General features: G+C 39.9%; 1 protein-coding gene across 7 annotated transcripts in view; it reads right to left on the bottom strand.

Annotated features, from left to right (window-relative positions):
• The window catches only part of Vrk2 (VRK serine/threonine kinase 2), a 143255-nt gene that overhangs the window by 9692 nt on the left and 121003 nt on the right, over positions 1-12560 (bottom strand). For all 7 annotated transcript variants that reach the window (XM_059275245.1, XM_059275244.1, XM_059275250.1 and 4 more), the window contains exons 10-11: positions 10660-10718; positions 6504-6670 (exon numbers count right to left, since the gene is read on the bottom strand). In XM_059275245.1, the coding sequence (XP_059131228.1) occupies positions 6504-6670; positions 10660-10718 (226 nt within the window). The remainder of the gene's footprint in view (positions 1-6503; positions 6671-10659; positions 10719-12560) is intronic.

Here is a 12560-nt window from a genome sequence, read left to right as displayed (position 1 = left end):
CTAATTAATGTGAAAGTATCCAAGGAGCTTATGATGTTGCTTACATGGAGTGCAGGTAGTTTAACCTTTGTGCAAGACGAGTTCACATCATCTGGCACCATGTACTAGGACCAGAGGTTAACTTCATGACAAGCTTGCTGTCTCTTAGGCTTCCTTTTCACACTGTGGTGACATCTGGGGAATGACTGACTCTCAATGACCTTGAAGTAGACACAGGAAGAGAGGGCAGAGCCTACAACCCAGGTGGAAGACTGAACGCCAGCGACGGTCCTTGACTGAAGTGTTTGTTTGTTCAGCAGCTTCGCATTTACAGCAGCTCCAAGTGCCATCGCCTTTCCCTCAGTTAAATGGAGAGCAGGAGACAGGAACAGCAGAAGGGGAAATAATGGAGTAGCCAGTGCCAAAATAGAGAATAAATTATGCTGGCTGGGCAAACAGATCCTTAATTTGTAGTCTCTCAATTTCCAGTTTCTGTTGCCAAGTGTGTTCATTCCTTCTCTTTGAAATAGGCTGGTGCTCTGAAGGTGGGGTTAAGTTGTCAAAACAGCCTCCTTTATTCCTACCTCCTCCCGGATCTCAGCATCTTAATGAATAGCAAAACCACTGCCTTTCACTAACCTGCAAATTGGAAATGTTTCCCAATCACTTGAAGGTAACATTTTTTTTCACCTGCCCTCTAAGTGCATTGGGAAAGTTGATAGTTTTTTATTAGAGAGAAAAGGGGAAGTGATGAGGGAATGTCTTTCTCTGTGCTGCAAATATGTGTTGCTCTGATTGGTTGATAATTAAGGCCATTTGGCCTATGGCAAAGCAGCTTAGAGGCAGGTGGGAAATTCAAAGAGAGAGACAGGAAGAAGGCAGGAAGAGATGCCAGTGAGCTGCCCAAGGAGCAACATGTAATGGGATGCTGGTAAAGCCACTGAACATGTGGCAATACACCGATTAATAGTTATGGGCTAATTTAAGATATAAGAGCCAGCTATTAAAAAGCTTGGGCCATGGCCATGCAGTTATAATTAATATAAGCCTCTGTGTCTTTACTTGGGGTACTTGAATGAGAGAGATTTGTCCCAACCGCCCACAGGTCGGGACACAGGAAATCTTCCGACTACAGCTGCCCTCCATAATGTCACCTTGGTAAGAAATGCATCTTGCTATTTATTTCACTAATGTGAAATGAGGGTCCCCATGCTTGTTTCACCCCCTGGAACACTGCATAGCAGTCACTGTGCTCTGGATTAGCTGAAGGTTTCTTCCATCTTTATTGAGATAAATCAACAAATGAATATTTATCTGGTGTGATGTTCTGACATCTCACATTGTAAAATACCATGCTCAAAGTCCATACTTTTATATATCTGTATGTAGTGAGACTATGACAACTATTTTCTAAGTAGGTTTCAAGCACATCATGACACATGACATTAGTAAGTATAGCTTATAACTGAAATGTTTGTGTCTTTAACCAACATACCCCTGTTTTCTCCAACTCCAAAATTTTTGGTATCTACCATTCCACTCTCTAATGTCTTCTTGGATTCGATTCCACATAAGAGTTACAACTATGCAGTGTCTGTCCTGACCTGTTGGGCATATTTCACGAAAAGAGGGGATTTCGTTCTCTTTTAAAGCTGGATGACTTTTCTTACTCAGTCCATTACTTTCATTCATTCACCAATGAATACTTCTTTTCCTACTACAGATAACACTACAACAATGAGATGCACAGGTCTCGGTACCATGATTTTATTTCTTTGGGCTGTGAATTCAGAACTGGGGGTATGCAGTTATACAGACTGTTCTTAGTTGAAATACTTGAGGACTTTTAGTCTCTCCTATATACTAAGCATTTAAGGTGCCAGTTTCCTCCAAGATCCTCTGACATATTGAACAGGATTGGGTATAGTATATTCCATCTTGTACGAGGCTCCCTGGAAGAGATGGTCCCTGGGGGTCAGGTCAGTGGCCTGAGGTTTAGGTTGCAAGGCCATGGATGTTTCTATCTAATAAGTAAAATGTTTTCCACCTTAGTGAAGAGCTATATTTCTACATAAATTTATAATGCTAAGAGAAAGATGGAATTCTTCATTTTGAACATAGTGAAACATTCATATTTAAAAAGATATGGAAATAAATACAAAAAGCACTCCTGGCATCTCAGAATGTAAAAAGGGATACTACCCAAATATGTATCATTTTCAAGAAAATGTACTACTTAAATGAGATGATATTTTCCTTAATTTTCCAATGTAACCTCACACTGTTCTATAAAACGAGAACACATTGCACTCTAAACAATAACGGAAAAGTCTTCCAACCAGGGATTCATGTTCCATTCCTCTCATAGAAAACACACAGGAAGACAAGCTTATAGAATTATTTTGAGAATTAAAGCTTCTCCATGAAGATTTGTACCCCAGCAACACACATTCCCCTTTGACTTGCTGGACCTCAGGTTCAGACTGAGAAAGGAACCACATTCTACTGTGTGCAATGAAGGAAACTCAAACTTCCGCTCTGACCCACAGCTTTTGTGATGCCTTGAAACGGGCAACTCCAGACAACAAAGTGGTAAACTAGAAATGAGGCAGGGCTGCACAGTGCAATCCTCTCGCTGACTGTACACTGACAACCTGGACCTGCGGCTGACCTCGGCAAGCACTGGTGAGATGCGGTTTCATTCACTGAATTTCAAAGAATGAGTCACAGAGGGTGACTGGGATATGGCTGAATGGTAGCATGCCTGCTATGCAGACTTTACTCCAAACATAACATAGAACAACATGAAACAAAACAAGTAGCAAACCCAAATGCTTCCGTGGGTGGCATAAGCAGCTGTGTGGCCATCTAGACAATGAACCTTGGAATGGCCTGGTGACAGCAGTCACCTCCAGAGCTGCTGGATGGTCTTGCAAATAAAGTGTTTGCTTTTCCAGAGACAAACAAACAAACAAACAAAACAAAACAACCAAACAACAAACAAAAATCTCTAAGCAACAGCATCCCTGCTATGTTGACAAAAATTCATTTCTAGTTTAGCTTTGGAAGAAATCCCACAGTTTAATGTAAATGGTTCACCACACCCAAACATCTATTAGTAAAATATCGCTTTACTTTGCAAAAGCATGTTGGGAGTTCTTAGGGAAGTGTGCTACCTTCCAAGTCAAAAGCATTTTGTTAAGAATCCTAAAATTCTAAAAAATTCATTTTAGAATGAAATAATATGCTGAAAATTTTAACATGCATAACTTCCTTCCCTTTGAGTAATAGATGGTAAAAAGAGTTTATGTGTATATGCATGTTTTTTCAGGTACAATGACTTATTTTTAAATACCTGTCCCAAAAAAAAGTAGAAGTAATAATAATTCATCCACTACTCTGTCAATAGCTGCAGATTCCACATGCATAGTGACAAGGTATACTCTGAGAGACTAAGAAGATGCTGGGACTTGAAAGAGAAAATCTGTAGCCACCAGGTTGACTTGACTCAACTAATTCTGTTAGGGAACCACCAGCTGAAGACACCTTCCTGTGTGCATCACTCAGCAGAACCGAGGACATTTTCAGGTTTAATTTTTATAGCATAAATAAAAACCTGTATACTGTAGAAATTAAAATTAAGATGCAATTTACCCACAGATAGTTAAATTATATATATTTTTGACATATTTAAATATATATGTACACATAAAATAGTAGAGAAATAAAGTCATTAATTAAATGTATGTATGAAATATGAAATACTAGCTACATATCCAGGCTGATCACACTGTTAACAGAAATTAAGACGTTAAAGTTACATGTTATTTTTAATAGTGTTACTTATAATCAAAGCTCTTTAATCAAAAAGGAATAAAATATTTTTCATAAAAGCTCATGGAAAATGTTCTACATTGTATTATTCTCTGCTTAAAAATTTGGTTTCACAACAAAAACTTTTTGATTTGGTGAACTGCACATTGTGGAAGATAATAATTAGAATGTTATATAGAAAGATATAGTATTTTTAAATGACTTTTATATTTCAGTGAAGTTTATGAAATTGAAAACTACAAAAAAGGGTGAAAATCTTAAATTAGTGCAGATTAAGTGCTGACCATCGCTGTAAGGGGACACTGTCACAGAAATGGTTCTTTGTTTCTGTCACTATAAGGGACATTGTCACGGAAATGGTTCTTTGTTTTGTTGGAAAAATGATAAAAATACAAAAGTCAATAAAACTGTTAAAAGAAGTCTCCATAATTACCAAGATCAAAATCCAGTGGCTTTTCATTAAACATGAACTTTTGTTCTGCCTACTGCAACATGTAAACAGTGCTGACAACTGGTTTGCGAGGCTCTTGCTACAATAAAATGTAATTGTATCACGAGAGAAAGGTGACAATCAGGGGATCATGAAAAAATTACATATTCTCCCTGGTAGTTAATTAGCCATGCAAACCCTCCTCAAACAGATCTTCTCTTCTATTAGGAATGATTACTATGCAGACCTACAGATGTCAATACCACAGTCATTCAAATACTTCTTTTCCTGCTAATTGAAGGTTGTAAAGCTCTGGTGCCAAGGTTTGGCTTCCAAAGAGCTAATTTATGACTAGAAGGATATTTTATGTCTTCAGTTGCAGCAGCTACAAAATTCAGCAAATCAGAACCATCTGTGCACTGAGACTTGACTCACCATTCATCTAGCAGCCTATCAGTCACATTAGCCTGCATCCTGCATTCTTGGCTCATGAGCACTTGTGATGATCCAAAGTTCAGAAGAAATATTAAAGTAAATGGCATTCTAACCCTAACTTGTACCTCCACCAGAATGAACCTCCACACACATACATTTATTTATTTAATATGGATAGCCTCAAGTGAGAAAGAGCAGTTTCCTTGTCTGTGTGACAGTGTTGCTAACCACAGACTCAGGTTTCTACCACTCTCTTCTGAAAATCCTTTGACTTTATAATTCCTTGCTCAGAATTAACTTTTTTAAGTTGATGTGAGGACATCCATTCAAAGAAGCATAATAAAGGAGATAACAAATACAATAACAATTTTGTTAAGAAAATAATTCTTTTTATAAGCTGAAATATCAACAGATATGTATCAATCACTTCTAAGACTATTTTCCAGCTGCATATCATGGTGAAACTGGGAGGCAAAGACACAGGACAGAAGAGAGGTCCACAGGACATGAGAGAGAGATCCACAGGGCAAAAGAGAGATCCACAGGACACGAGAGAGAGATCCACGGAGCAGGAGAGAGAGATCCACAGGACAGGAGAGAGAGATCCACGGAGCAGGAGAGAGAGATCCACAGGACACGACAGAGAGAGAGATCCACGGAGCAGGAGAGAGAGATCCACAGGGTAGAAGAGATATCCACAGGACAGGAGAGAGAGAGCCACAGGACAGGAGAGAGATCCACAGGGCAGGAGAAAGAGAGACACAGGGCAGGAGAGAGAGAGAGCCACAGGACAGGAGAGAGAGATCCACAGGGCAGAAGAGAGAGATCCACAGGACAGGAGAGAGAGATCCACAGGGCAGGAGAGAGAGATCCACAGGACAGGAGAGAGAGAGAGATCCACAGGACAGGAGAGAGAGATCCACAGGGCAGAAGAGAGAGATCCACAGGGCAGAAGAGAGAGATCCACAGGGCAGAAGAGAGAGATCCACAGGGCAGAAGAGAGAGATCCACAGGACAGGAGAGAGAGAGAGAGATCCACAGGACAGGAGAGAGAGAGAGAGATCCACAGGACAGGAGAGAGAGATCCACAGGGCATAAGAGAGAGATCCACAGGGCAGAAGAGAGAGATCCACAGGACAGGAGAGAGAGATCCACAGGGCAGGAGAGAGAGATCCACAGGACAGGAGAGAGAGAGAGATCCACAGGACAGGAGAGAGAGATCCACAGGGCATAAGAGAGAGATTCACAGGGCAGGAGAGAGATCCACAGGGCAGGAGAGAGAAATTCACAGGGCAGGAGAGAGAGATTCACAGAACAGGAAAGAGAGAGCCACAGGGCAGGAGAGAGAGAGAGCCACAGGACAGGAGAGAGATCCACAGGGCAGGAGAGAGAGATCCACAGGGCAGGAGAGAGAGATCCACAGGGCAGGAGAGAGAGATTCACAGGGCAGGAGAGAGAGATCCACAGGGCAGGAGAGAGAGCCACAGGGCAGGAGAGAGAGATCCACAGGGCAGGAGAGAGAGATCCACAGGGCAGGAGAGAGAGAAAGCCTATAGAAGCACAGAAAGGCTCTCATGAATCAAGGTGGAGTGGTCTTTAGCTCTGCCCTAGCCACGCACATGACCATCAGTGATTGCACACAGCAGGCACAGATCCCATTCTAAGAGATAACGCGCCAGAGGAACTTTCAGGTTTCTAAGTGCTGATTTAAAAGAAATAGGAATTAATGTAGCAAGCACGTCACTTTTGACCTGAAATGTATTCACAGAAGCACTTTCACAGTGTGCAGTTGCAAGGGCACAAGTATTTATTATGTTATACGTACTTTTTGGCGGGTTGGAGTATGCACATGGACACTCTGTGCTTTAGTAGAAAATTCCAGGGGCCCTAAAGGTACTCCATCTGGATTCAAAATCTTCTTGAGCTTCTGATAGTCTGGCTTTTCATCATAAGCTAAATTACAGACACATGCCAAGAACTTGGCAAGTTCACCTGTGAAGTATCAAAGTTTTTACATGTCACTTGTAATTGAGATGAATTAATAAAACTCTAGTGATTCTCAAGCTTTTCTGTTACCTTTTCCTTCACACACACACACACACACACACACACACACACACACACACACTTGACTGAACTAAAAATAAGTCAATAAAAATCATTTAAAAATTTTTTTAATTAAAAAATATTTAAGAGCAACTGACATGATTTGCTAAAAATGGGATAAGCTGACAATCTTTTCAATATCCCTTTGCTGATATGTTTACAATGAGCTCATCTTCCAGGTGGAAATACCTAGACAAGGATAGTTACTAACTTGGATTTATGAGGTGTGGCTCCTAACTACTCAAAACCACAGCAGCTTGATGCACTTCAGATTTTTCTTTCACATTAACATATATATATTGGTTTTTCGAGACAGGGTTTCTCTGTGTACCTTTGTGCCTTTTCTGGAACTCGCTTTGTAGACCAGGCTGGCCTCAAACTCACAGAGATCCGCCTGCCTCTGCCTCCCAAGTGCTGGGATTGAAGGCGTGCGCCACCACCGCCCGTAAATATTTATTTAAAAAAAACCAATGTTGCTCATAAATCTATAAATCTGACTTCAAAGGAAAAAGTACTGTAAGTTTTGCCTATAGCTTTCATTTTGTCATTATATGAATATATTAAAAAATGAGTATGGACTCCATATTTTTAATCATGATTGGCCTTAACAGTCATGTCCTCGATACCTTAGTATCCCAGTGCATCTCTGCTCTCCCTGACTTTAGGTCAGTAGGCTGAGGAGTTGTCTGTTTTCTCTCTCACACAGTAACTCCTCATTCCAGCTTCTGTTTATTTCAGTCACAGGCTTTCGAGCCCAGGGCTCACATGTGGTAAGTACTCACACTGCCACTAAGCTGCTTCCACCACTAGGTTTTAAAAAGAAGCACAATTAATAATAAAAGTGACAAAGAGTCACCTTGAAATGCCCATGCTCTATACTTCTGTTCAGGAGGAGGCTCATGCTAAAATCATCATATTTTCATTTGTTTACACAATGTTTATACTGACTTTTCCCTTCAAAAACTGATTACTGACCCAGAGTTCTTCATTCTTTCTCACTTGGATGTTTATATTCCATGGCAGGAAGATCAGGGCAGCTTCAGGAGCTGAGGACAACTACCTAACAATTTTCCCCTTCCCTCATAGCCTCCCTGCATCAAACAGACATGAAGAGGCACTGGGTCTCACTCCCTAGACAAAAAAAAAAAAAAAAAAATCCAAAAGTAATAGTCACATCTTTTCTTTCTCTTAAAAGCAGGTGACTGCTTTTTAAGTGTGTATGTGTATACATGCCTATGTATGTGAGTACACTCATTCGGGCACAAGTGAGTATAATTACCCATGGAGGTCCAAAGAGGTTACCAGATTTGCTAGCACTGGAGCTGTGAGTGATTGTGAGCTCCCAATATGGGCACTAGGAACTAAATTCTGGTCCTCTGCTGAGCTCTTTCTCCAGCCCCCAAAGTGACCATTCTATACCACAGTTAGAATTATTATCTAGAAATGAAGAGCTAATGTAGTTAAAAGCAGAGCTCCTGGCTCTGGTGTTATTGTTGTTTGTTTTCTGTTTTTAACAATCTAGCCATTAGACAATTTACTTTTTCTTCTTCTCTAACATAAGAGACATAGCAAGCTCTGTTATCGAACATTTAGTTCAGTAGATTGCTGTTAGCCAGCTCCTGTTTTAGAACATACTTTAACTGGTGTTTTCTGGTCTCCGACTGGGGGCATCCAAATCCAGTTATTAAAGAAATATTCAACAACATTCTCTGCCATTTTCTGAGACATATTCTGCTGTTTTTCAGTCTTGCAATAGCTAGTAAGCTGAGCTTAGTATAAACTACAAGTCTATTAATCAGAATGGAGAACAGAGCTGAGTTTGTTGGGAACAAAGGAGAATTCCCAGCACACTACCAACTGAGAGCAGCTGTACAAAAGGCCTCATGGGCCTGAGGTTTAGAAACTGTGGCACCAGAGTGGCTCAGGAGGGAAAAAAAAACAACAAAACAAACAAACAAACCAAAAACCACCCCAATATAGATTTATTATCATAAGCCCGAAGCTCAGAGCATTGATGTAAATGTTAGCCTTCCAAGATCTGGGTTTATTCCATGAAGCATAACCTTTGATTTGCTTGTGAATTTCCAAAGCTATTAAACAGAACGAGTATACTCTTGAGTTACCTGCCTGTTGGGCTAGTGACATATTAAACATCATCACTGACTATTTTACGTCTTTATTCAAGACAATAAAGACTTCTGAAGGTACCACACTGAGTTAGTTACACATGCTGCAAACCTCTGCATTGCTTTATATAAAAAAGGCAGGAAAAGTGTTTTGTAAATCAGTTTATTTTCAAGAATGTGCTTGCTCTACAATCTCCTAAGAAAATTAAACCCTGTGCTCTAAGAACAGAAACCTGTTTATATTTATGAGCATAGACTAAATTCATGGGTAAGAAAACAAGGAATCATGTGTGACCTATCACTAGACTTTTCATATGACTAAAATTCTAGTATATATCTAATGACTGAAATATCATGGGACATAGACTAGCTCATAAGCATCCACCTTGTACAATATGAGGCATCCAGGCCTTCTTTTCTAGACCTAAGCTGAAAGGACAAGAAAGTTAAGGGGGGACATATATTTGAAAAGGAAATGACATCTCTGATCCATCTTGCTTTCTGTCTCAATGAGAAAATATACTATCAACTTGGTAAGAATAATGTCAGTTTTATCAATTTCTCTAATGTAGTTACAGAATAAAACAAACAACAACAATAACATTTGCAATTTTCAGCTTATCTTCCCAAATAACAATCTCCCATCTTCTGACCCCTCCATTAGAAGAAAACTACCACGGAAAGGAGAATATGGGAACCTAGCAGGATGACACACAATGTGACTTAGGAAACCAGGTGGGCACAGGCCTGGGCTGTCCATCTCTGTAAATGACAATTTTGGCTCATAGCTGTGAATACAGGCTAAGATGACATCTTGACTGTTCTACTCGCACATATGCTATCTGATTTTACTAATGGCCAGTGCACACAAGCACTTCCAGAAGTCAGCTAAATGCTAACCATGAGATGGCCTCACGTCAATAGAGAATAAGATTCACTCTGCTGCCAGGGTGCTGATGCACGCCTTTAATCCCAGCACTCGGGAGGTAGAGGCAGGTCGATCTTTATGAGTTTGAGACCAGCCTGGTCTACAGAGATAGTTCCAGGAAGACAGCCAAGGCTACACAGAGAAACTCTGTTTAAAAAAATAAAAAGATTCACTCTGCTAATCTGCACCTCGTAAAAGAAAAGTCTGATGGTAGAGTTAGCTGGCTCTTCTCTATATGACACACCAGCTTCATACTGAATGAGTCACACATGCATAAACAAGTGACTGAAACTGCAAGTTTATTTACTGTTCACACCAATGTGAATGTCAAAGAACTTGAACTCAAAAGTCCTCTATAAACTTGAAGGAGGAAATTGTTTCTAAAATGCATCTCCACATCCCCAAATCAGTTGACTTTCTAATCTAAAAAGCTTGGCTGACCAATATAATGTGACCCAGGTGTAAACAGTATTTAGGTATGTAATGACTAAGTTTTTTTTTTAAATATATTGACTCAAAATAGACTTTTTATAATTTGACTTTACCTCCATTCAAAAATGTCTTAATTCTAAAAATACCAGTTGCTATTGACTAACCTGTGAATGATTCTCAAAATATAAACCTAAAACTCTAAATAAAAACAGAAAGTTAGAACCCCAAGGCTTTGGCATTAATGTCTAGAAATGATTTAAACTATCTGTGACCCTGAAGCTTTCCCCATGGGAATGGGAGTGGGTAAGGTTGACACCTACAGAGCAGCAACTGAGATGACCTGTGGAGAGAGAGAGAGAGACACACAGAGAGTTTATCATCCAACTTACAGCAACTACTTCCAGGAGGAGCCCACGTAAGCACCGACTCTGGGAGTTCATCCAGCAGACTAAACAAAACAGAGAAAGGACATGGTAAGTATCTTCAAACCCATGTTCACTGCTTCATTTAGAACATAAAACTCTGAGTCTATGTTGATAGGACACCACAATTTTGCCCTTTTTTACCCAACTGTAATGGATGAGAGGGTTAGCAAGGGGTGAGGGGTCCTTAGTTCTAACTGGCCAAGCAATGTGGAAACAGGGATGATTTAACTCAAGCTGTATACAGTTGAGGACTGCAGAGGTAGGAATGCTTGCCATGATGTTGCCTTAAAAACAACAAAAAATACATATAAAATTGTTTGTAGACGGTGAAGTCATTTTTTCCCTCATATATTTGTCACTGGAGAGGTATGGGAAACTATCCAAAGAGGTGAGATTAAAACTCAGTTCAAACTGACTTCATCAACCTGGATCAAAACTTCCAGGAGTCTGACCCCAGGGGGTTTATTGTCAGCAAATTTCAACATAATAGAGTATGGGGAAATGGTTTCCAGGAAACACTCCAGGTACACAATAAAGCTTAGGGTGTGACTACATAGAAACTCATTTGCAAAGTACCTGTGACCTTGAAAGTGGGTTCTAGAGCTAAAAGGCCTAAACTCTAGCATGGTCTCTGACCCAGATAACACAGAGGCCATAAAGTACATGTGACATCTCCCCTAAGGATGGGTTCTATTAACTGGGAGCTAAAGATAAGGGTCTAGGGAGGGAAGAGTCTGAGGTAAACATTATGGGGGATTTGGGTGAGGTCTCCCTCCACAGAGAGCAATGGTCACCAAGTTGTTAACAATATCCACTCCCAGATTTCTGGATGGGAAAAGAGGCATTTTATCTCCTCCATTGAGGAGAGGCCCCTGTAAGTTCAACATTCCTGGTTTCCCTGGTGATGTGTTGGCAAAACCCCCTTTGTGCCCACTCCTCTCCCCCACCCCGCCCCAAATCATATTTTCCTCATGTATTTACCACTGGAGAGGGATGGTTTTTAATTATCTGTGTATAATAGTTCTCCCCTGGGAAGAGTTCATACTAACCAATGATTGAATGAGTTAATGAGAAGTATCAACACAACACACCAAATCAAAACAACAAATGCCAGGTAAACGCTTTTCAGTGTTTTCAGCTAAATAAATATAACTCTCTTAAGTCGCTGTAGCAAAAATATATAAAGTCTCAACTAAAATTATAGATATGAGTGAACGGTTCACAAAGAAACTCAAGCAGAAACGTGCAGCGATCTCAAGAGACATAACAGCAAAAATGAAGGGACATGTGCTGTGGCCAAACCTGCCATCCTGCCTCATGTTACACCTTCACAGGCAACTAAAGCACTATTTATTACATAAGAAATTTGAAATGTTTTAAGTTTTGACACATAATATATTGGCTCTACTAATGTTTGTATTTATATTGTTAATCAAATAAAAATGAAGATAATAAAATACGTAAAGTAGAGGTAATGTTTAACTTATTAAAACCCTATATTTTACACAGTACTATTTTATTATACATGAATACATATGTAGACATACTAATTATTAAAATGAAGGCATCTATGTATACATGTTGATACAAGTCTAAAATAAGGCAGTCATAAGTCTTACTAAAAGAAAGCCTGACAATGACCATAAGAATTAAAATGCTAGCCTTTAATTGAAATACACTACTTAAACTAGATAAACTGAGCTGACATACTGTATACCAGGGCTGCTTCTGAGTGTTGATACCTATGGGCTGACTTGGTGGGAAGTGTAGAGTATGCTAGATATACCAAGACTGACATGGACAAAACTCATCAGAAAGCCCCAACTCTGACTTACACAAGTGTGTCAGGGACTATGGTGGTCAAG

This window comes from Peromyscus eremicus, chromosome 10, assembly GCF_949786415.1.
Source record: "Peromyscus eremicus chromosome 10, PerEre_H2_v1, whole genome shotgun sequence".
Taxonomy (NCBI): domain Eukaryota; kingdom Metazoa; phylum Chordata; class Mammalia; order Rodentia; family Cricetidae; genus Peromyscus; species Peromyscus eremicus.
This window is presented reverse-complemented; position numbering and strand designations above follow the sequence as displayed.